The 24140-nt window shown below is 37.3% G+C and overlaps 3 protein-coding genes across 3 annotated transcripts in view; all 3 read right to left on the reverse strand.

The window, feature by feature from the left end:
- Positions 1–1612, reverse strand: part of LOC136251323 (uncharacterized) — an 86660-nt gene extending 85048 nt beyond the window's left edge. The window contains exon 1 of the mRNA XM_066043759.1: positions 1138–1612. The gene's annotated coding sequence lies outside the window, so the exon portion shown is untranslated. The remainder of the gene's footprint in view (positions 1–1137) is intronic.
- Positions 1613–7221: 5609 nt separating this feature from the next.
- Positions 7222–13136, reverse strand: LOC136251327 (ephrin type-A receptor 4-like). Its single transcript, XM_066043764.1, has 11 exons — positions 12978–13136; positions 12424–12930; positions 11363–12019; positions 11234–11316; positions 10807–11180; positions 10477–10761; positions 10278–10431; positions 10136–10228; positions 9972–10085; positions 9239–9324; positions 7222–7522 (listed from the first exon to the last, which is right to left on the reverse strand). The coding sequence occupies exons 1-11, from the start codon at positions 13030–13032 to the stop codon at positions 7330–7332; spliced, it is 2601 nt and encodes an 866-aa protein (XP_065899836.1). The 5' UTR covers positions 13033–13136; the 3' UTR covers positions 7222–7329.
- LOC136251322 (uncharacterized) overlaps positions 13133–24140 on the reverse strand; it is a 28523-nt gene continuing 17515 nt past the window's right edge. The window contains exons 5-17 of the mRNA XM_066043758.1: positions 20697–21062; positions 20457–20645; positions 20207–20395; positions 19965–20153; positions 17542–17703; positions 17423–17490; positions 16980–17374; positions 16584–16862; positions 15335–15494; positions 15193–15285; positions 14290–14403; positions 13462–13547; positions 13133–13414 (exon numbers count right to left, since the gene is read on the reverse strand). Coding sequence (XP_065899830.1) covers positions 13222–13414; positions 13462–13547; positions 14290–14403; positions 15193–15285; positions 15335–15494; positions 16584–16862; positions 16980–17374; positions 17423–17490; positions 17542–17703; positions 19965–20153; positions 20207–20395; positions 20457–20645; positions 20697–21062 — 2483 coding nt within the window. The 3' untranslated portion in view covers positions 13133–13221. The remainder of the gene's footprint in view (positions 13415–13461; positions 13548–14289; positions 14404–15192; positions 15286–15334; positions 15495–16583; positions 16863–16979; positions 17375–17422; positions 17491–17541; positions 17704–19964; positions 20154–20206; positions 20396–20456; positions 20646–20696; positions 21063–24140) is intronic.

Genomic DNA, 24140 nt, shown 5'->3' on the forward strand with positions numbered 1-24140 from the left:
TTGAATAATATGTTGGTTACAGTGCAAGATAACATAGAAACAAGAGCGTGTATAGTTTCATTTACTAGTGGTGGTATTTTCCTAACCACAATTCAGGACTGTGAAACAAGTTGCTAACAATTTGTATAAACAAATTACTAGCTTGGCTTCTTATATAGGTCTTGACGGAGCCATTTGTATGAGATATGAACTTAAAAGTTAATGCTGTAACCACAATATCTTTTTTAGAGCCATATTATAGCCATGATTTATTTCAGCAACTAGACACACATGCATTATTCATAAATTCATTCCATGTCAATAATTAATGAGAAGTTAAGAATGCACATATAAATAAACCTAAAAATGAACATAAACCCTATAATGAACATGTACCTGTGTTTTCTTGTACCTTGTTACTGTCCGTAGAGTCAGCGGTATTACTTCCCCAACAGTTTAAAGCGGATACACAACTCAACAACACCAAGCCCATCTTAATTACATTATATACATTTTGTTCGACAGTCACACACTAACCCGTAATCTTCAGTTAAACAGCGACATAAACTTAATCTCTTACTGCCATGTCACTGTTGCCAGTTATCCATCTCCCTAAATTTCCAGTTGAAAAGATGCTATCTTGTATGTAGCATCACATAAGATAAGAGAGTCATGCAACTGCAAGCCCCCAAAACTGGCTTTAATTGAGGCTGCAAATGCATGTACAAAAAGAAGTGATATCCATGTCAAAACAGCCAAGCAGTGCAAAGAATTCCAGCTTCAAAAGAATCAGGATTAAAAACTTGTGAAATCAAAGGTGGCAGCCAAGAAATGGGTGCAATGATGTTAATGTCAATCAGTATTGGTGATGACAGCCATTACCATCATTATTATTGCAGCTATTTCTTGGTTGCCACCTTAACTTTTCAACCCTGGATTTTTGATGCTGCACCCTTTTATCACAGCTTTTGTAGCATAAACAATCATTACCATGTGTCACTGCCACTTATATACATACAGTATCTCAACTAAAATCATCGGTTTTAAATACAACTTAAACTATATGGAATATAAAAGACATCTATAGTGAACTATACATGGCTAATCAGTCATGATCATTGGTAGATATAAATGCAATGACAAGGTCAAGTAACTTACCAAGGTGTACTCTAATAGCAATGTTGTAGTTAATATCTAGATTATGAGATCCAATAGCATCACTATGATTGCCATTGCATTGATAAGTTGTTATTTGAGAATCTGAAGCAGTACGTAATAACAGTACATTAAGGTTAGAATACAATCCCACAATTGATCTTGATGGTGCAGTGAACCGTTCTGTTACTGGGAGGGTGTAGTTCTGACATAAAAATGTATTACCAACACTAGGATTAAATGTGACCTCGTTTGATTGGATGAGTGAATAAGTAGTGTTACCACCACTATTTCCAGTTATCTCCCAAATACCAGGATAAAATGTTGCTGATTGAGCAGCTAGTATCCTATAACAGAACTCCCAGGTAGTCACAATTCCTTCACACTGAACCGTATATCCAGTTAGTATGTATGTTTGACCTTGCTCAATAATCTCCCCATTATGACCCAGTGATCCATCAGTGTTGGGAGCTGTACACAGTTGGCCATTGACTGCTGTAACATATCATTATACATCACTAAACAAAGTTTAAAGGTTAGCTACATATAAGATATCAACAGTGCAAAACATATCATTGTGCTGAACATGGTAGTAGTCATATTAAATGGCAGCCAAGAAATGGCTGGAATTAATGCCATTCTGTCATATCATACAATGCGGTAGTACTGTATAGCAGAGATGAAAAATGTTTGGTTTTACTGCCCAAAAATCAGCCTCACTTTTCTTTCACAACAGTTTGGCAGTATTGGTTAGCAGTGTTGGGAGTAACGCGCTACTTGTGTAATGCGTTACGTAATATTATTACTTTTGTGGTAACAAAGTAATATAATGAAATACGCTATGAAAACAGGTAATATAACGCAAGATACTTTACTTACAAACGTAACGCGTTACCTAAGTAATATAATTACTGTAATGAGTCTAATATGATGTAATATTATTATTAAAAGTAACGAAGTTACTAATCTCGTTAGTAATCCTCTGAGTAACGCCTAACCACAACGAAGTAACGAGGCCTACTGAATGAAGCTTATTCACTAGCTTCTTACTTATAACCAAGATTTGCACATTGTCCAACAACGCAATCATGTCACGTGATAAGGTGGTAGTTTCACACGTGACAGCTTAAGGCTGTGGACACAAAGTAATATAATATGTAATATTATTACAGTTACTTTATTTTATGGGTAATATGTAACTGTAACTAAATAGTTCTGTTGCAAGTAATATATGTAATATGTAACTAGTTACTTTTACAAAGTAACTTGCCCAACACTGACTGTTGGTTAGGCACACTCAATCCAAAATGCCTTCAGAATGACCCAAAAACTTTCCAAGTTTCTATATATGAAATTTTGCATTTTTATTGAGTTTTCTATACTATGCAGCTAACTGACTACTGCCTTCAGCCAAACATAACTCATGGTTAAGGCTATCGGCTTGGTTTTTTTAGTGTTCAGCGTCACTTCGATCTGAGATGTGCCTTTTTGCCAAATGCAGCAGTTGCAAAGCATGCATCATTTACTTACTTTTGTCCTCCTTTGTGTCTCGCGATTACGTACTAAGTGTTGATTCACAGTAAAAATGACTTCAGCACAGGCTATTATGGAATCATCCATATTTTCCATGGTGGCTGGATTAAATATTGAGGCACCTCTCATACCATTCTTCACTTGTAGCACTATATAACAGAGAAAAATAGCTGAACATGAAGTGGAATACTACTTTGCTCATCTATGACAATATGGGCACATGTTCATTGTTCAGTCATAATTTCTGTTGTCACTGTACTGACTGCAGTGCATGGTGCTTCTTGTACTGTTCTTCATTTATAACATTGTATAACAGATGGAGCAGACCTGAAAACAAAGTGAAATGTCCGCTTCAAAGAATGAGCAAAAGCAGTTGAACAAATGGTGAAAATTGAATTTTGATAAAAAGTTTTATTAGTGATTGTTTGTTCTTCACTGTTTGCTCTATGTATACAGCTTTAACAACTCATTGCATGAGATATTATATACAAATACTTATCATTTACCACCAATATTAATTCTCCACATCAACTTACCAGCAGTCATGAGGTAAGTAACAACAATGAACACTGCTAAACTACACATGATATTCATATTTTTTACCTAGAGGAAACAATGTTATAAAACACTTGCTACTCTTAGTAAAATTTGGCATGTACAAAGAAAGTACAAATGTAAACAAATATTCATATAATGCTAATTTTATGTGAATTCAATAAAATTTGTAAAACTTTACACTGAATACTGGATATTGAACAGTTTACCCATCATAGCCCATTTTTTTACCACAAAGCTATAGAAACATGTCATACAATACCTTACATACCGACACATGACTAAGTTATTTATATTATAATGCTTGAGATAAGCTCGATTACTGGCTTGTATTCATTGAATACCTATAAGATACTGTAAATCACAAATTATTTGTAGGACCCCTGTCACCCCTACATTCTACTTCTCTTTCACCACTATGTGCCATTTTCTTGTATACTACACTGGGACAGGTTTAGTGAAAATCACTCCCCACCCACCCACATTCATGGGGTGACACTGAACACCAGCTCAAAATGTTTTTAACTACATGCATAAAACTACTAGTAATGGTAGCATAAGGAAACATTAAATCTTCTCAACTATATAGCAAAGCCGTAAGCATATCTAGAAGACTCTGTTAGGGAGGGGGAAGGGGGGCGGGCTGAGTGGGGATCAAGAAGTTTTAAGTGTAGATTCAATAAGAGGAATTCTAGTACTTAAGTCATTAAGGTATAGCTGGATTTATGAAGGACATATACATCTGAGAAGTTTCTTTTTAATTATACCTCCTAGGTTATTTGAATTTAAAAGCATTATCGAAGTTTAGTCAACAAAGTGTATGCTTTGCAAAGCATGTATTCCTAGAAAATTAGCTTGCCAATCTGAGATAAAATCTGTAAAGTGTATTAAATCAAAATAAGGCAGCATTGTTATAATTGGCAAAATTATTATCAATTGATGACATTAGACATTTTCTATTGATTTTACTTTTCAGGTTTTTTGAGCATGATATGATTGGTAATTTTAATGGCACTGTATATCTAATATGAAATAAGCAAATAGTTTGGCACCTTTATCAAAAAGTTAACAATTTTTTTCACTTAGCAGTTCTACTATTATACTATCTTCACAAACACTTATTTGCTTCAATTTCTTCACAGTATACGTACCTATATATAAAGTGCATTTATCATACAGTATGATAGTTACTATATGGTAGGGACCACAAAGGAGTAGCCATGGCCCACGGAATAATATCACCCAAAAACCATCCTCAATTTTCCCTGACAACGATGAGGCAGTATTGGTTAGGTAAAGCTAAGCCCAAACAAACTTTCAGATTGACCCGAAACGCTTTCAACAAGTTGTTACGGAATTTTAAAAATAATTTATTTAACAGAATTTTCTACTGACTGATCGACTGACTGACTGACTGCCTGATGCCTTCAGACAAGCGTAACTCAATAACAGCTAAGGCCACAGGCTCGATTTTTTCACTGTTCGACGTCGCTTCGATCCGACTGGTGCCTTTTGGCATACCGCAGTATGTACAATGCATTCTTCATGGACTTACCAGTGTCCTCCTTTGTGTCCCATTTATCTTTGCTGACAGTGAAAAGTGTCGATTTGGTGGTAGCACACGATGGCTTCCCTTTGTAATGGAAATCGTCCATATTTTTAATAGTGGCTACTTTGATTGCAGAGGTGCTTTTCGAACAGTTATTGATTCATACTGCTTTGTAACAGGTTGAACATAGCTGACAACGAAGCGTATCACTTTTTAGATGATAATTGATATAGCTGGGGCACGCAGCACCTTTTCAGATGTGGTATGCGTCAGTTCACTAGTCATAATTTTTTTACAAAAAAGTTACATAACATACAAGTACACTGAAAAATTTGGAATTTTCAACTAGAGTAGGGGCCATAGCACATCGCTGAAACAAGTTGGAGTAGGCACGATATTAAATCACAGTAAAACAATAAGAAGTGTTATATCCCTACTGTGCTCAAGATACCATAATGGAAATGCACAGTAGGGATATAACACTTCTTATTGCTTTACTATGATTTAATATTGTGCCTACTCCAACTTGTTTCAGTACTTTTTATTGATGTGCTATGGTCCCTACTCTAGTTGAAAATTCCAAATTTTTCTGTGTACTTGTAACTGTTATAAAAGAGTCAAAAGTACTTGGGAGTTACAAACAGAACTGAAAATCTGTTGACAGCCAAAGTCATTGAACAAGCTACAGGGTGTTGATAATAGGTACCCCATGCATGGTAATTTACACACCATGGCCATCTTTTTTTTTTTTTTACTCACAACCAGATGTTGACTTACATTAATTTATTACTGATGGAAACAAAATACTGTTCCATTAAAATGTACAACATGGAAATTCAAGTATCATTACAGTAAGTAATCAGCTACTAGGACCTATCTAATGGATGTCAACATGGCGACTTGTACTACCATCAGAAGAAGGTTATAGCTATAACTAAGGGAGTTCTCTAGTGTAAAGAGTTTTGCACTTATGGCCAGAGGCACTTAGCGCACCTTTACTGTGATGAGCTGTCAGAAATGCTGGAACTGACTTACAAAAATCCAAGAATGTGCCTATCAACATGTTACCCCGCCCTTCTCTAACCGACATTGGGCTTTATTGAGCAGTGACACAAAACTGTTGCCCCACCATGGTGGGGAATTTGATTGTGAACTGCTTAATTATTAAGTACTATGATTACTAACACACACCCCCATATGAAGAAGTTTTTATATGAAATGGACATAATTTGGCTTAACCACAGAACACTGTAATTTTTGCAAACTAACTTGCAGAACTAGTGCTTTTGTTTCATTGTAACATTAATGTAGTGAAGGTTAATGGTTGTCAAGACATCGAAATACCTCGTAGCATTCCCTTCCAAATATTCTCTATTCAATTCACCATAGAAAAAGTAAGTGATTTTCAACCTTAAAATGACGTGCTTAAATTTCCTCTGATTTCCTTCTGCTATAGCTCATCTTAATCGCTATTCACTGCTCTTTCCAAATCTGATTCGGAATCTGAGGTATCTATCACGTGTCGCGGTTAATTACGCTTTTTGCTGCATGCCCCTGAAACACCCAATACAAAATGTATAGGGAAATTTGCTACACCCAATCAGTTTAGGCCATTTTGACACACTTAAATTTCCATGAATTGGGCTTCTTTTGGTATCATTGTACATGCAGAGAGTTGCTCTACACCTATCAAATCCAGAAAGTTACTAACAGACTCGAAGTAAGCGGTACACGATAATTAATTTTAAAATTTAATGGTTTTTCAATCGAAATGTATTGGACATGCCTGTTCCAGCTGGCATTTTTGCCATCGACAAAAGTATAGCAAATGTCTGCAAACTTCTTCATATGCCAAAGTCAAGATTACAACTGGGATTTATGTCGGAGATTTGACACAATTAGCTGTATAGGTTACCCTAAGGTACATATGTTGATCCTCACCAGTCCAGCCCATCATGTAAATTCTAGCTATAGGGGGAGGAGGGCAGTGGGACCATGACATGGTTGCTGCATCTGTAGCAACATGCTCACTGCCTTATGATGTTACAAGCTATACGTGTAAACTGCACATGTACAGTACACCCATGCATGGCAATGAATATACAAAAATAAAGGGAATGAGATATTACCTGTAGAACCGCCGCGCAGTCTATCGCCGGCTGTAGCTATTTTTCCTGGCAGTTGCCTGCTCCGACCAGTACATTTATAATCTAATCTCCAATGTGGTGTATCCTTCAATCAAATACCCGTTACCATTCAAAGCTGACCAACTATAGGTATAATACCAGACTCACATGACCTTGTTTAGACACCGCCCCTGTGCTCATAATTAAATCCTTCGTATGCTATGGGGCGGGAGCTGACAGATATGCGCTTGACCTTTACCATAGATACCGAGATAGATACCTAGTCACACGGGTTGTGTGGGAGTGGAAAATGAACTTACAAGCTTAAGCTATGGCCACCTCATTTGGAGATTAGTATGACAAATTACACAAGATAAAAATGGAGTATTATACCTGTGTAAAAATATAATAAATAAATCAGAAGTAGTAGCACTAAAATCTATAAATATTTTGTAGTGTCAAATACAAGTTATTCCCAGAGGACAATGGAGCTCCCAGTTTCACCACATCACTGTTTGCAGCTGCTTCAAGATCATCTGTACCCCACGATAACAAATCAGTCAGATCACCATTCAAGTATGCTAGGATCACATTAAATGGAGGACGTCCCTTTGGATCACCATGCCTAATGGTAGACAGCAGTAGTTACGTACGTAAAAAGGCTACAGAAGTATTACAGTTAATATCTTAGTACACTTCCACTAATGGACGCTCCTTGTAATGGACACCTCCTATTATGGACAGTATGCTATGGTCCCTGCCATATTCTGATTGCCTACAGTATATTAGTAACCTCTGTACAATGAACACTTCACAATGGCTAACACACAACTTATGACTAGCTAATTCTGCCCTGCATTGAATAGCTACATGGTATTACCTACAAATATTGTTCAAGTTTCAGTTCCTAGAAGTTGGCACTTCTACAAATAACAGCACAGAACTAGGTACAAGCAATTCCATTTACAAGAGATGACAGGTAACTGTACCAATTTATTAGAATACTCATGTGTCTTAGTCTCGTGCCCAGACCCCACCCACTGGTTGAATAGGGTCTGGTGACATTCGCAGGAGTTTTGGGCCCTACGCCATTTTTCTTTTCTGACCAATCGGACGCCTTGATTCAGGTACAACGTGATTTGATAGGCTGGAACTAGGAAAATGGCCGACTACAGCTATGGATACAAATGCATAAACAATATGGCGGCGGGCCCAAAAACATAGAGTAAGTCACCAGACCTTATTCAACGCAGTGGGTGGGGTCTGGGCACGAGACTACATGTGTCTTGGATCAGTATCTCAAGGTGGGAGGACTATTGTGTGAAGTATATAGATGTGTGTTTTCTCCATTTTATCTGCTTCAGCACCATGCATGTACATGATGCTAAATTTGAAGTAAATATAATGTGTGTAGACTTCACTGTACTGCTTAACAGGTAGTATAATTACTGGTAAGCTACTGTAGTTGTAAAAAAAAAAAAGAAGCACAACCTTCCTACAAACAACAACTCACATATAAAAAGGACAAGTAAGCATGGTCCCCAAGCGCTCATTATTTAGAGGCTTCAACTATAATAGAACACGAGAGAAACATCCAGAAACATTTACATGTTATAGGGTAAAAAAACGTTTCGTGAATTTTTGTATTCCACTTGTGTACTTTTAGTAGGTACACAAATGTAGTTACATACTGAGCTTTCATCCAACACCAAGTTTTATTTACGTGAGTATTTATGGTATGAACTTGCGGCTCATGTACTAGAGGACGTAAGTGTCTGGCGTGAGTGCATTAACTCCTTATAAGGTACTAAAGGCTGCAGGTTTGGTAGCTCATATAATGTTGTGCTTTAAACTGAAATTGTACACAGATCCTTAATAAGTTAAGTTAATGGTCAGAAAAATATTCTAACTTTAATAAAAAATTCTTGAGGCACTAACACCTGCCATTTTCATACTGATGCTTACAAAACCTCTATACACACAGATAGCTTTAAAAACTTTCTCATACACCATGGGGAAAACTTCATGTTGATATCAACAATAAAGAAATACAATGCTACCATGGAATGAAAATGCTCTTGACATAGTGGTATATAATCACACCATTGTCTAACCAAAAATGAGTGACCAGAATAGACAGTAGAAGAACCCCTTACATAATTCTACCATACTTGACATAGAAGAAAAGTATGTAAAGTTTCCCCCAGCAACATTTTTGACTCCACGATTAGTGTCACTAACAAGTAACTCATTCACTAAATAAACAGTTTGCTGATATGTGGCTTATTAGCAAATCACCACCTGCTACTCAGACCATATCCAATTGTGTAATCTCACTTACCAACAATCTATCATTAGCTCATAGATGCCTTTAGGACAACCAGGAGGTGGAGGAAGACGATAGCCATATGATAGCTTTTCCAGAGCCTACAGGTGTACAGGATGATTATCAAAAACATTATGTAGACTAGATTACATACAAGTGCATAGTAAAGGCCAATAAAACAACATTTTGACTGATTTAATCATTCATCAGTACATAACATGCACATACTGCACAAACACACACACACACACGCATGCACACACTAAGCATGCACACTTGCATACACAGAAATTTCATAACCATTTGTCCAGAGATAACATCCATCATATTTAGCATTGAGAAGCTGAGTGACTTGTTTGTAAGATACAAAGTTAGGGGACCCCCAGAAAGGTATATGTGGATGTAGGGGTAGAGACTTGGTCCAGGTGTTGTGGTGCAGCACCATAAAAGAGGTACAACAAAAGTACTACCGCCATGGTAACGCATCACTTGTTAGTGGTGTGGTATATATAAGCAGCCAGTGTACTATTCTGCTTCTAGTGTAATTGGGACAGGACTAGGAGGAGGGAGTGGGGACTCTGGGGAGAGGCTGTAGTAAATCTCATGGGTGAAGGTTGGGTGATCAAGAACTCTACTCAAAACTTCTACCGCACCTGCAGCCACCCGCTATGCAAAGACAAGAACAGTTGTGCACCAGTATTCCCCTGTTAATACCATACAGTGCACGCACGCATGCACACAAACATACAATGTCTCCAGCAGTATCTTCAAAAGGAACATGTCCGATGCTCCATATCTCATATAGCACACAGCCATAACTCCATATATCACTGAAGACTGAGTACTTGTGATAGAGCAAAGCCTGGAAATACAACTTGGATAATCTAATACATGCCAACCAGATGTTTATACCTCAGGGGCAGTCCATTTCACTGGTAGCTTTCCACCAGATGTCACATAATAAGTGTTAGTAGTCACATCTCGTGCCATACCAAAATCAGCGATCTGTTCATCTTGTGATAAACAGACACACACTTACACTGAACACACACACCTTACACACATCATCACTTGATACTAGTATATTCCTAGCAGCCAGGTCTCTGTGTACAAACCGTTTATTAGTTAGATAGTTCATTCCTGCTGCTATCTGTCTGCTAAACTTTAATAGTTTGTCTGGTAATCCAACACTGTCCAACTGATCCTTGCTACTTGGACAAATGTGATAATAGACTCATAACCAAACAGCTTACCTAGATCGTATCTGTAACAATAACAATCCTTGTAGGTCCCCCTTGGGCATATACTCCAATACAATCATTATATTCTCTTCAGTCACTACTCCATGCAACTGTACTATATTGTCATGTAAGAACTGTCCCATTATGGCCGCCTCCCTCAGAAATCTTGTCTTGTCTGACTCTGATCCAGTAGAGTTAAATGTTTTGATGGCAACTGCTAACATGTTTGAAATGTCATTGTTCCATTTGCCTTTGTGAACTGTTCCAAATTCACCTGATCCAATTTCTTCCTCAACTCTGCAATAAATACAAACATGATGGTACATACCGTACATTACTTACCTCAAATCTCTGCTCAAAATCTTTCGGAATCTTTTCCGCTCAAAGTAAGCATATATCTTTTCTTTCGCTGTACCAGGGTCCTCATAAATGTCTTCAACAAGAACAGAGGGCACCTCATAAGGACGACAGTACTTAGACTGGGATGTTTTAACCAACTTGCGCCAGTGAACTATATTCTTTGAGTAAGCAATTGCAACAACTTGGTTGGCAGATACTGACATGAACTCATATTCACTACTATCGTCAACGATAGGAAGTGACTTTGATTTTACCGATGGTCTTTTTGGTGGAAGCTTTGGTGCTATCTCTTTACAGGTTGCAGACTCCTGATTATGATCAGATTCAATCACATCATATATTGTGGCCAGTAAAGGCTAATGACAAAGCATCTCATTAATAACAGCATAATTCTTACTACCTTACTAACCTTAACCATATCATCTTGATTTATAGAGCAGTAAATATTTTCTTCCCTTGATTCCTTCTTCATATTGTCCTTACTCCTTTCACCTATCAAGCAATGAAATGTTCATCAGCAAGACACATTATGACTTACCAACAGGTATCAATCTTTGAAAATAAAACAACCGACTACTTCTCTTGTAGTATATCCACAACAGGATCACTACTAATGCCAGTAATAAGCCGAGAAACACAATGGCTGCCACCACACCCCCAGCAATAGCTCCTCTGTTGCTAGTATCCTTTTCACCAGGAGAAGTGGGCGTGGCTGAAACAAGACTGCTAACATTCGAAGCAACTGCAAGCGTTACCACGGAGACGGTACTACTAGTGGCTTCAAGTGAAGTTGTTACACTGATTGTGCTGCTGGCTGGAATTTCAGTACAGGTAAACTCATCACCAAGTGGTTCCCAAGTTGAACCATTACCACAAACATAACGAGGATTACCATTGGGTGAGGCACCACTGAGACACTGTAGCATACAAATGGAGTTGTATGTGCTACCATTGCAATTGAAATCTATCAGAGGAGATGATGTAACAAAAGAAGGACATTGTATCATTACACACACTGCTTCATTGCTCCATGAACCACTGGGTAGACACTGTACGGTGCCATTACTGCCCTGTGGCTTATAACCAATCTCACATGAAAACATACAAGTTCCATTAATTGCTATCAAAGAACCAGTATCATCAGATGGATGGCAGTCTGTTACAGTTGACAAACTGGGCCTGACACAGACTGGTTCTGTAGTGAATAATGAAGTTAGTTAGCAATAGGACCACCACACCACATTCATAACACACAAACAATTCATTGTATAGAGCTGAAGTTATGTCAAGTGACACAGTAGTAGCCCCTACTAACTAGTTAAAAATTAACAATGCAGAACACCCATTATGTATCCACTTGACAGGCTACATTTATCTGTACTTGATTTACAGTCTCCCAGAAATGCCCAGCCTAAAATGTGAATCTCCCAGGATTTACCATAAAGTTCTACAATAGCATATTGGATCAAAAGATTTTGTAGCCAACATAGGACCTGATGAGAACATTTGCATTGTTAACGTTAACTCATCAATGCAAATACCAGATCCTTTCTCCTGCTAGGTCCCATATATGCATGGCTTGCAATAGACAATACTAACCATGTGTCACTTTTACCAATGGCTTTCTTGAGTTACGTCTTGATACTGATCTACTGCTTACATCAAATGTTGTGGCAATAGTATTGGTGTTCAGCTCATATGCAAAATACGAGTTGTCATTATCATCATTCAATATCTTTTCTCTGAGGTCATCTGGTTGAAAATAACCAATCACGTCGCTGTGATGAAAGAAGAGGTCCAATCCAGTTGGAATACTGAAGTTTACTAGCAAATCATTTCCAGACAACGTGACACCTTCTGGAAGCTCTACTTGGCCAACCAGTCTATAAGTAGTTGAGCCAGTGGGTTGCCACATTTGGAAAGTCACGGGATTTTGTCCATAGTGTGGCTTTCCACTTTGATCTTCAGTGCTGATAGTCAATCTTGTGATTCGTCCGTTACACGTAAACTGCATGTATGGCACAAGTGCCTGTCTTTGGTGTGCCAACGTTTTGGCATCATTTAAATTGTCAGTGACATCTGTTGCAAACCGGTCGGTACACAACGCTGTCAGGTGGGTTAAACTGAATAACACGTGATTATAAGGCACTCACCTGCCGCGCAGTGTGCAACCAGCAATATCCGCAAAGCGTCGACCATCTTCGACATTTTATCTCATTCGCATCTTTATAAGGCATTAGCTCAGGCCGTAGTCTCAAATATTTTTATGGCTCTAGTTGGGTTGTAAGCGCACTTCAAAGCACTATTACATAATGGCGCTTCATAAATTTGCGCACAAAATTATTCATAAAGTTGCAATGCAAGTTTGATATATACACGTACAATTTCAGTTATACATTATAGAACTACATACACATGCTGTAATTCTTCATACAATTCGTGGCTACTTGACAATGGTAGGCCTAAAGTCAGAGCTTCACTTCCGTAAAACTGGTAATCTTCGTCACGAATATTCAACAACTGTTCGACAGACTTCTTGAGATACTCAGTAATCAATACAAAATGTGGTCTTGACTCTTGGTTAGGATGCCTAAATGTACAATTTAATATGTTTAGCTACTATAAGCAGCAACTTACCAGCATCGAATCATCAATTTGTATATTGGTTTAGGACATCCAGGAGGTGGGGGAAGTCTGTAACCTTCAACAATTCTATTCAAAACCTGCAGACATGTACATAAGTACATTGAGTCAAAACACTAGACTGTCTGTGTATTGCAGTCACTACAACAGTAGTCACTATATAGTACAGTGCGAGGTACAGTGTTGGTGAAAAGAATTTGGGTCAGCTATACATAGTGTTTTACCAGGCCTATATATACTCCTGGGATATTTAACCTGTATAGTGTGTTTCCTAATTGCTAGTAGCATAAGCAGCCAACTGTCAACCAGTACCTACAGTATTATTAATCTAACAAGCAGTTTCAGTCTGGGAAATCTGTTATTGTAGCTAAATGCTGGCTTCCTTGTTTGTATATAGGGCTATGCAGTGTGTCTATTAAAACCACTTAAAACAAACTGCTAGCTTTGGAGAAGGTTAATAGCTATGCAGCAAGTTATAACTTATAAGATGAAACATGGCTGATAACTATGCCCAATAAAAATAATAAAAACTCACTTTCTCATTCATTTGCTCACTAATGTGTGCATAGCACCAGGACACAGGAATACTAGAAATATAAGAATTTGACTGCCAACTGCAGAGACTCCAAAAGTGTAAGTATAATAGTGTAAGATGTGTAAGTATGTATATGTATGTACTAGCTGTTGTATCATTGCTCTAATTTGTTTGAATTGGAATAGTACATTTTTGTCACAAAACATTAAATTGTAGTACCACAGTATATAGTAGCAGAATATTTGGTCCCATAATTCTTGTGTAGTAGCTATCTATACTTTGCTTACATCGTCTCTGCTGATGTTTTCATACAGCCTGCTTCCCAGACTCCAAATTTCAAAAAGGACACATCCAAAACTCCAAACATCACTCAGTGTAGAAAATTTTCTGAATTGCATTGCCTGCATTTGTAAAAGAGGATCTTATGTAAAATTCATGGATATAGATTTTTTTATAGCTAGCTTCAAACACACACATGCACATACTCATGCACACGCACACGCACACGCACACACACGTACATACACACACACGCATGCATGCATGCATGCGGGAGCACACACGAATGCTTCATGCACGCATGCACAGAATTGTAAACTAAAAGTTAAAACTATAATGATCAGTAATATTCTATCTCACTAGGGACCTGTTAGAAGACCTGTAAATATAGGGTGATCAGAAAAATGTAACTAAAACTTCACACCTCTGCTGTTAAACTTCATCCCAAAATTTGCATAGTTATTAATTGATATTGTTCTGAACATGCCAAGAAAGAAATTCCTTTTACACATATTACGTGGCAGTGTATGGTATAGTGGGGACCTCTGAGAAATTTTTCTAGTTCTTAAGGGCTTCCTTTCTATTGAGATTATGTACTCTAGCAAAGACAAAAATGATTCTCTGTAGCTCTAAAAGTCATGCAGCACCAACTATTCCAACAGTGCCATTGTATTGTGATTATTTCACAGTACTAAAGCTGCAGTTACAGTACTGTATCTGACATAGTTGAAGTCTGACTTGACCACAAAACAATATATGCATGATTGCAGCAATGCAACCAAACATTCTGAAATAAATTTCATATTACTCTGACTGTGAGAGTTTGTTGCCTTAATGCTTTACAGTTATTACAGCTGTATACACTGTTACGTAATTATAAATTACATGACATTTAAATAAGATGCACATACCTCAGGAGCAGTCCATTTCACTGGTATTTTTCCACCAGTTGTGATGTACACAGTTTCTTGTTCCAAATCTCTTGCCAGTCCAAAGTCTGCAATCTTTTCCATCCCATAAAGTACCACAATCATTTTAGATTATTGTACTTACCTTACAGATGTGTTCCTCGGTGATTAGCACATTTCTGGCAGCAAGATCTCGATGGACAAAGTTTTTATTTGATAAGTAATTCATTCCAGCAGCAATTTGCCTTGCAAAACTCAGAAAAAGTGTTGGCAGTGTATCTGCTACTTTTCCATCCTCTAACAAACTATTGTGTCACAGATGTCAGCTATAAACACATGCTGGCAATTTCCCCTGCTTTGACAATACAGTTAACACAACACTTTAACATTACACACAGACCATTTCAGCATTTAATACCTCTAACATGGAATAATGGGCATGCAGGATTTGCCTGATATGTATACCCAAAGCGGGCATACACATCAGGCAAATCCCAAGTGCCTATAATTATTACAGCTAAGACGTAACACTTCCATTGCAGGCTAATAGCCTACACCAGGTGAGTAATCACCCACGCCAATATGGGTGTAACCACTGGTTTCTTATTATATACATGCCTGAAAGATTCGAATATGGCTAGGCAGCACATAATGTTGTAGCTAAGTTTGTTATTATGAATGGACGAGTCCTAAGGATATCATGGAAAAAGTCAAGTTGGGGAATTTGCAAGTGTTTTAATGCTATCGTGTTGTTTAAAGCTTAATAACAACATACATATATTAAAGGGGTAAGCTCTGTTGTAGAGTGGTTAACTCATATTATCTGTAATGTTAGTGTGGTCCGGTTTCAAAAACATGCTGAAACACTTGTGAAAGCTTTCACCTTAACAAATCACTTTTTAAAATAATATTATTCTAATTGATACTCACCATAACAATCGATTGTGGCGTTGCCATGTGATTGTATGGTCAAGGCCATGCTTGATATGTAAAAATGTCATTAGTTTTAGAGTGCCACAATCAATATCGGCATTCTACCTTATAAAAGAAATGTAGTTGTAGCATTGGATCTTTCCACCTAGTAGGTGAGTGGTACATAACAGTTTTTTCAACGTGCACTTGTGCTCTGCCTGTATAAACGCACTCACCTTCGGGCCTAACGGCCCTCAGGCTCATGCGTTTATATCAGGCAGAGCACTTGTGCCCGTTGTATAACTATATAGTATAGGGCAAGGCAGCTACAGTATGCACTTGTTTGTAAGGCAGATTTATGTACATAACACTGCAAGGCTATACATACACATGTAGTCAAGAAAATACATTAACAAAATTAATCCTGTAATAAATAAGTAAAATCTGTGTCTATACACACAGTATATAGAATAAAAACTTACTTTGACTTTAACTCAAATAAAACAGTTTTCAGATCACCTCTAAGGGCATATTCTAAGACTATTGCTAATGACTCTTCCATCACAATCCCAAGAAGACCAATCACATTACTATGACAGAACTGACACATGATGGCTGCCTCCTGAAGAAACTTGACCTTTTCTATTTCAGAGGCCTCTGAGTTTATTACTTTAACGGCAACTTGTAATTGTGTTGATTTATCTTTCCATGTTGCAAGACTAACCAATCCGAACTCACCACTGCCAAGCTCCTTCACTAGTCTATAAAAAGACAATATTATTTAGTAGCCACCTAAATATAGCTACAATTCTATATGATAAGTACATTACATGTAACACATTAAGTCAACCAAGCAATAATTAGTTACACGTACGTACCTTATGTCATCCTGTTTAATATATTTAACTTCACATTTCTTGAGTTGAGCTAATAGAGCCTTCAACTCCCTGGCAGGTTTCATATACAACTGCATTGAATATTTACTTCTCTGGTGCTTTTTCAATGACTTCAGTACATCTTTAGGAACACTGTAGTCATCAGTTGTATCATCAAACAATGGCTCAGCATAGTTACTAGAAATACTCATGTAACAATTTGACTTGGTGTCAGCTGGAGCTTCATAAGGCTGTACAGAGATGCGAGAAGACGTCTTTTTACCTTTGTGCATCACAGCATGGGGTACTGGTGTGGAATACAGAGCACATGTATAATCAGTTTGATCAACACTATTATCTGGCAATATTTCAGCATAGCTGGGGTTTTCCATACTAACCTGTCCTCAAAACAATTATACAATAATACACTTTAATTGATTACATACCGGAGGATGAATAGTTGATCGCTTCTTAACATTGAGTTGACTGATCAGAACTGGATATTGATTTGGTGCTACAAACATACATTGAATCATGTAAACATTTTTGTAATTTCTTAACTTACATAAATTTTTCTCATTATTGTAATGACATTTGTATGATCGTCGTCTTCGCTTTTTTATCACAATTATTACACAGAGGATAACTGATAAGATAAGTATAATGGACATTGCTATTACAGCTCCCACAATCGCTGGTGTTACAACAGTTTCATCTTTACTTGCAGCTGTATATATGCCATAAAAACAAATCAGTAAATGTATTCCTAGAACTAATTTGTGAAATGCAATAGACCGATGACAAAACCATCACAGACATACAGACACAGCCACACTATAACAGTATAAATGCCAAGGCCCCTCATGTGATAATTCAGATGTAATAACAAAGGAGGAATATACCAGTCTGGGAAAACACCTATTTAAAAGCATCAAGAAATGCTGGTTTTAAGTATTCAGTGTGTTGTAGCTTGCCAATGGTTGAAGCTACGCATACCAAATTTTTACACGTTTTATAACACTTCCTTACCTTACAAAGCATCCACTGTACAAGCAGCCAGCAACTATGTTTCCCACCATTTTAGATAGTTTTAAACTAAGGTTGGCTGCATCAGGTGATCTCCAAATGGGGTGGGGCGAGGGCCTGGAAGAGGGTCAGGGGTCATTTAAAAATCTTAATGAGGAACAACAAGTTATGGGTCTCACAAATGAGTAAAATGAGAGCACATTTACAGCACAAGTCTTTATTCAACACCATGATGCTGTGCTGGCCAGAGCTCCATTAGTGCCCCAGACCGCTTGTATGGATTGCCACTGTGCTTGGGAAAAGCAGCCAGTAAAAGTAAACCACTTACGTCTAAGTAATGAAATTTGATGTTTTATTTATGTAGCTTTGTGTTAATGGTGAAAAATCACCCGGTTTTCCCAGACCCAGTCACATATGCAGTGGATATAGATAAGGATTCACCATACTCCAAAACAAACTACTTCTACTTTTGCAGACTACCAAGACTGTGGAATTTCTTACCTCTGATAGATTTTAACTGTGACTAAAATTTCACATGGTGCAGTAAGAAACAACTAGCCCTATGGAAGCACATGGGTGTGTAATTCACTAATCAAGATAAGCAGAAACATACTCAAGAAGGGTTCCAAGAGAAATTCCTTATTTTGCACACTACCAAAAATGTGAGTCTTTGGGCTTCTAAATTACTAATCCACCATGTAATGGGCACATAACAAAAGTCATAATTTTGACCAATACTAATACAGATGGAAAATTATTCAAATATACCAACCCGTAAATAGTGATTATTCTAATAGAACAGTCATCCACATGCAGTTGTCAACCAAGAACTCCCTTTTTGGCTGCATACATTAAAGATTTAAAGATACAAAAATGTGTTTGCAATTTACCAGTTAGTTCAAGGACATTGATAAATGGTCTTAGTCCATAAAACATCTCAAGTAATGTAAATACAAGGCAACAAATGATGCAATCTTGAAGCTGATTATGAAGCTTGGAAGAATGATTACAATTATGTGTAGTGTAGCAATTATAATCACTTAGAATTTCACAATGGAAATTCTTAATGTACCCCTAAGTATCTCACAGTGTCAGGTTGGTATTCAACTTCACCCAAGCACTGAAAATACAAGAATAGCTATGGAAAAATATGTAATAGTTATACTACGGGCAAGAGTGCTTGTGGTATAACTAATATGTTCTACTTTTAGCATGCAGACTTACCTAATTGGAAAAATCTTTAGTTGTTATGCCCTTCTCTTATATATAGGGAACCAAGTAAGCTGTGATTGTGAGATTGAATTTTGCCAAACAAGCTGTGATTGTGGGATTCAATTTTAATACATCAAACAGTAGTTTGATTTTACTTTTGCTAAAATAGTAATTTTAAGAGACTACTGTTTTTTAATTACTACATATACAAGTTAAAAAAAAAAACTGTTGATGTATTAAAATTGAATCCCACAATCACAGGTTTTTTGGTAAAATTCTTGCTTGATTCCCTATATAAGAGACGAGGATAACAGTATAACATCAATGATTTCTGGATATAGTGTGCACTCCTATTAGGTGTGCAATGTCTCTAGCTAACGAGATATACGCACTGCCTTAACGAGATATACGTATGCACTGGTAGCAGTGCGTATATCTCATTAACATTTTGAGTCAGTGCAATATGTGATATATACGCACTGGTTTTCCTTTGATCTGAGGTGTGAAAGTGGTACATTTGAAATATATATCATTCCTTATATATGTACATGCTAATTTATTGTAGCATACGAGTAAGACACTGAAAGGAAATACATATTAGCTAATCACACCATTAAATACTATAAAGGAAGAACTGTTGCACAAATATGAAAACCTAATGCAGCTGGATCAATCAGTAGTAGACAATGGACTAAATATATAACTAGATTTTACACAAGTACAGCACATAAATTGCTTATAGCATGATACCTCTTCTACACACATCATCACTACCACTCCAGCTCCCATTACTCTGACAGGTCCTAGTGTCACTACCAGTTAGCTCATAACCAGTGTTACATGTGAAACTACAAGTGTCTTCATAGGAAGGAACTCCATCATCTCCCAGTGAACAAGTGATCATTCCATTATTAGGATCAGTAAGTGATGGACAGGGAACTGGTAAACAGTATACATGCAATCATGTCTTTTTAACAAAACAGTTCATCTACCTCTTCTACAAACATTATCAGTACCACTCCAGCTCCCATTACTCTGACAGGTCCTAGTGTCACTACCAGTTAGCTCATAACCAGTGTTACATGTGAAACTACAAGTGTCTTCGTAGGAAGGAACTCCATCATCTCCCAGTGAACAAGTGGTCATTCCATTATTAGGATTAGTAAGTGATGGACAAGACACTATATGCATTAATTAAGGTTACAGTAAAACTACAACATGCACTTGTCTAAAATCTATCACCTCTTCTACACACATCATCACTATCGCTCCATTTCCCATCACTTTGACAGGTACTAGTGTCACTACCAGTTACCTCATAACCAGTGTTACATGTGAAACTACAAGTGTCTTCATAGGAAGGAACTCCATCATCTCCCAGTGAACAAGTGATTATTCCATCGATTGAATTATTTAATGCAGAGCAATTCACTAATATAGGAATAAAAGTTAGTTAACAAAAGTGGGAGATGGAATGCCTACCTCTCTGACAAGATGTAGTACCCCTCCATCCTACACTATTAATAGCCACATCAGTCACATCACATGTGTAGGATCCTCCTCCTCCAGTGTAGCCATCAACACAGACAGTAGTACATGTTGACTGGTACTGTGTGTCACATGGTAACTGTAGTTGTGAGTTATCAAGAGGTGGTGATGTGGAACAATTTAATACTATACATATTGGATCTCCTCCACTCCAACTTTGATCAGCTAAACAAGTCCCATTATTAGGTCCTTGTAATTCATACCCTCCATTGCAGGAAAATGTACAAGTGTCCTCAAACACACCAGTAGTAGTTTCATTTGGACAATGAAGCGTTCCATATGTTGGCAGAGAACAATGAACTGTAGGTATAGGACAATGAATCAGTAAACAACAGAAAGTATGCACAAATGATATAACACTACTAATATTGTGGCTACATGACTAGTGTGCGATAGACTGTTGCACTAAATCTTATTGCTCTATTAGAGATTCCCCATTTTAAGGTTTTTGTCTTAGAGCAGTTTCCAATGCAACTGCACATTGGTTGCCTTAATGGCAGCTATACCACACCACTTATAGTGCAACAACTTAATTATTGACTACACAATTTTAATTATAACTACTAAGTTTAAGCAGTCATCAGAGGTGGATCCAGACTTTTAAAGGGAAGGTTCCACTCTGGAGCACCAGGAATAGTAAATCCAGTCTAGCTACCAAGTTGTAATTCCCCCAGCAATGTTTCACTGTTACATCTTACCACTTTTGACTTTAGAAACACAACTGAAGCCTTTGGAAGCCACTGTAACAGCTTTAAATCATAAAATAATAATTATTTTTAGAGGTGCTTATTGCACATGAAGGTGCTGGCACAGCAATTTCAGTGATATTGCAGCAAAGAGAAGTAAAATGAGTATTGTGTAACACAGGAAGTCTTTTCATAATATTGATAAATTGATTTTAAATGCAAGAACAATTAGCTCATTAAGTGCTATTAAATAAAAAGTGGTTCCATACAACCCATTGAACTATTCCCCTTGATTTGCTCCTGGTCATAATTTGTAACATATAAACAATGTAGTCAATGACAGTTTTTAGAAGTAGCAGCACAACATCAACTTATTAACCTCTGTGTTGCTACACATCATGTTTAAAACATAGAGATTTTGCATGGTGAATGTTAGGAACCTAGTTCATACCATTCCTTAGTGGGAAATTAATCAATTGTGTTAGTTATATTATTTTAGCTAATTAGCTTCTGTTTTGTAAAAATACATACAGCTATCTAATTATTTCAATTCGTAATTCACTACATTTATATTTTTGCATGCACTGTTAAGGAAGCGCAACTCAAACAAGCCACAAATTGTGCACAGAAGTATTTTCTCAACTATTATTATTTATAGTTTGTCAGTAGTGTTTTCTTACACACATTCTCTAGACAATGCCACTAGGCTATTTTCGATCTCTGGTACCTTATAAGGCTTGCTATCTTGTTTTTTGATCATTAAACGTACATATCCAATGAGAAGGCCATTCAGAACTCTGTAGAGAGATGCTACATCCATACTCTAACTCAACAAGAAGAAGCAGAACATTTTATGTCTCCTATGGTCTCCAGCCCTATGGAAAGTTTCCCACAATGACATGTGAAATTTCCACCTTCAATTTTATTGTTGGCAATTTCTCCAAATGGTGGCAGTTTGGATGTACCCTCCTAACATCACTGGTACCAACAGTCCCTATTCTGGCTCAGTTCAAACCATCTATCACTCAAATTAAATTCATTAGAGACAAGATCTCTCTAATGTTTTCTTGGTTCATTTGCAGGTCTTTTCTTCTTCATCTCACCAAAGAACATTATTTTTGGCAATCTAATTTTATCTACATGACGAACAATACTAACTTCCTTCTAGGGTGAGATGGTACGTACATCAATACCAATTTAAACACAATTAGTCCTCTACGCAGATAGACACTACTGCATTACTTCCTTATTCCAAACGATTCAGACAATTCACCACCAATCACTCTGCAATGCACTAAAGTCTTTCCTATAGATAAGTCAGACAAACAGTTTACTGACTACATCCAACAAGCTAATGCCACACCAGTTATCACAGCTCTGCAGATCTCCCTTCTTTAACACTGGCATCCTTCCAGTCTGCTACTACTTCATTATCCCTCCAAATGTTTTGAATCAACTGTAGCAGCTTGCCCCATAACATGGGACCATCACACGCTGGAAGAGTATACCAGTCTTTCCACCAGCTTTACACCTCTTAACCACGACAATGCCACCTTTAATTCTTCGATGGATGGGAGGTCCATCAAATTCATGGTAAGGGCATCTGCTGGATCATTTCATCAAAACTACTCTGTAGGCTCAGTAGATTACAAGTGTTGATGCCATCATTGCAACACCTCAGATGGCCTGTCTGTCAATTTTCTATCCTCCTTCACTGCTCTAGGTATATAGATAGTCTATGACCAGCAAGAGTCTGTTGTGATATACACTCTCAATGGGTCCTTACATCTTTAATAGCCTCCTCTGCCTCCTTATGCATGCTCGTAATAAATCTTGTTCTATCAACTGCTTTCTTAATTTTCCATTGTGTCTGTCTAAATGCCCTTCATGCTCTGGTTAAGTTGGAACCTAGCATTCTATCATGTGCTGCATTCTTTGCTTCAATCACAGGTTGTAAAATTTTCCATATTATTCTCAATCCACTGTAGTTGTCTTTGCTTCTCAGCCTATCATGTAGGACAATAATCTCCAAACACTTCACATAAGCATTCCCCTTACTAGGCTGTACCAGTTTGTAAACAGAAAAAGACACTTACTCCAAGCACCGTCAGCACATGTACATGGAACCTTAGACCTTTAACTAACTGATGATCTGTCTACCAGTTAGTCCCAGTCTCTCATAATACTAACATCTATACAGCTGATCCATTCACTAGATAAATCATATGGTGGGACACCTTAGTAGCAGGGTGCATACAAGTCCGATAATGTATAGTCTTCTTTTGTGAAGGTGTTCTCTTTAATTCTTAAACTGACAGATCTAACACACACACTTTTTGGAAAGCAATTTCAGGAAACCAGATGTGTGCCCCACATAATATTACAATTATCACTAGTGCTATAATATAAAATCAAGTAGGGTTCCAGCAATAAAAAGTAGTGAAACGATATATGAATGATGATAGCTATTACAGCATAGCTATGTGGGAAAATCCCTACATTGGGATCTGTTCAATGACAAGGTAGGTATTTTTCCACATAGTTATGTTGTAATAGCCACCATCAGTCTTGTTTCACTACTTTTTATCACTAGAACCCTACCTCATTTTAAAATAAATTGCACTAGTTTGTTAACTTTTTGTTACAACGTAGCTATGGTATACACATGTGGTTAGAGTATCTCAATCTCACT

The sequence above is a fragment of the Dysidea avara genome, chromosome 3, assembly GCF_963678975.1.
Source record: "Dysidea avara chromosome 3, odDysAvar1.4, whole genome shotgun sequence".
Lineage (NCBI taxonomy): Eukaryota > Metazoa > Porifera > Demospongiae > Dictyoceratida > Dysideidae > Dysidea > Dysidea avara.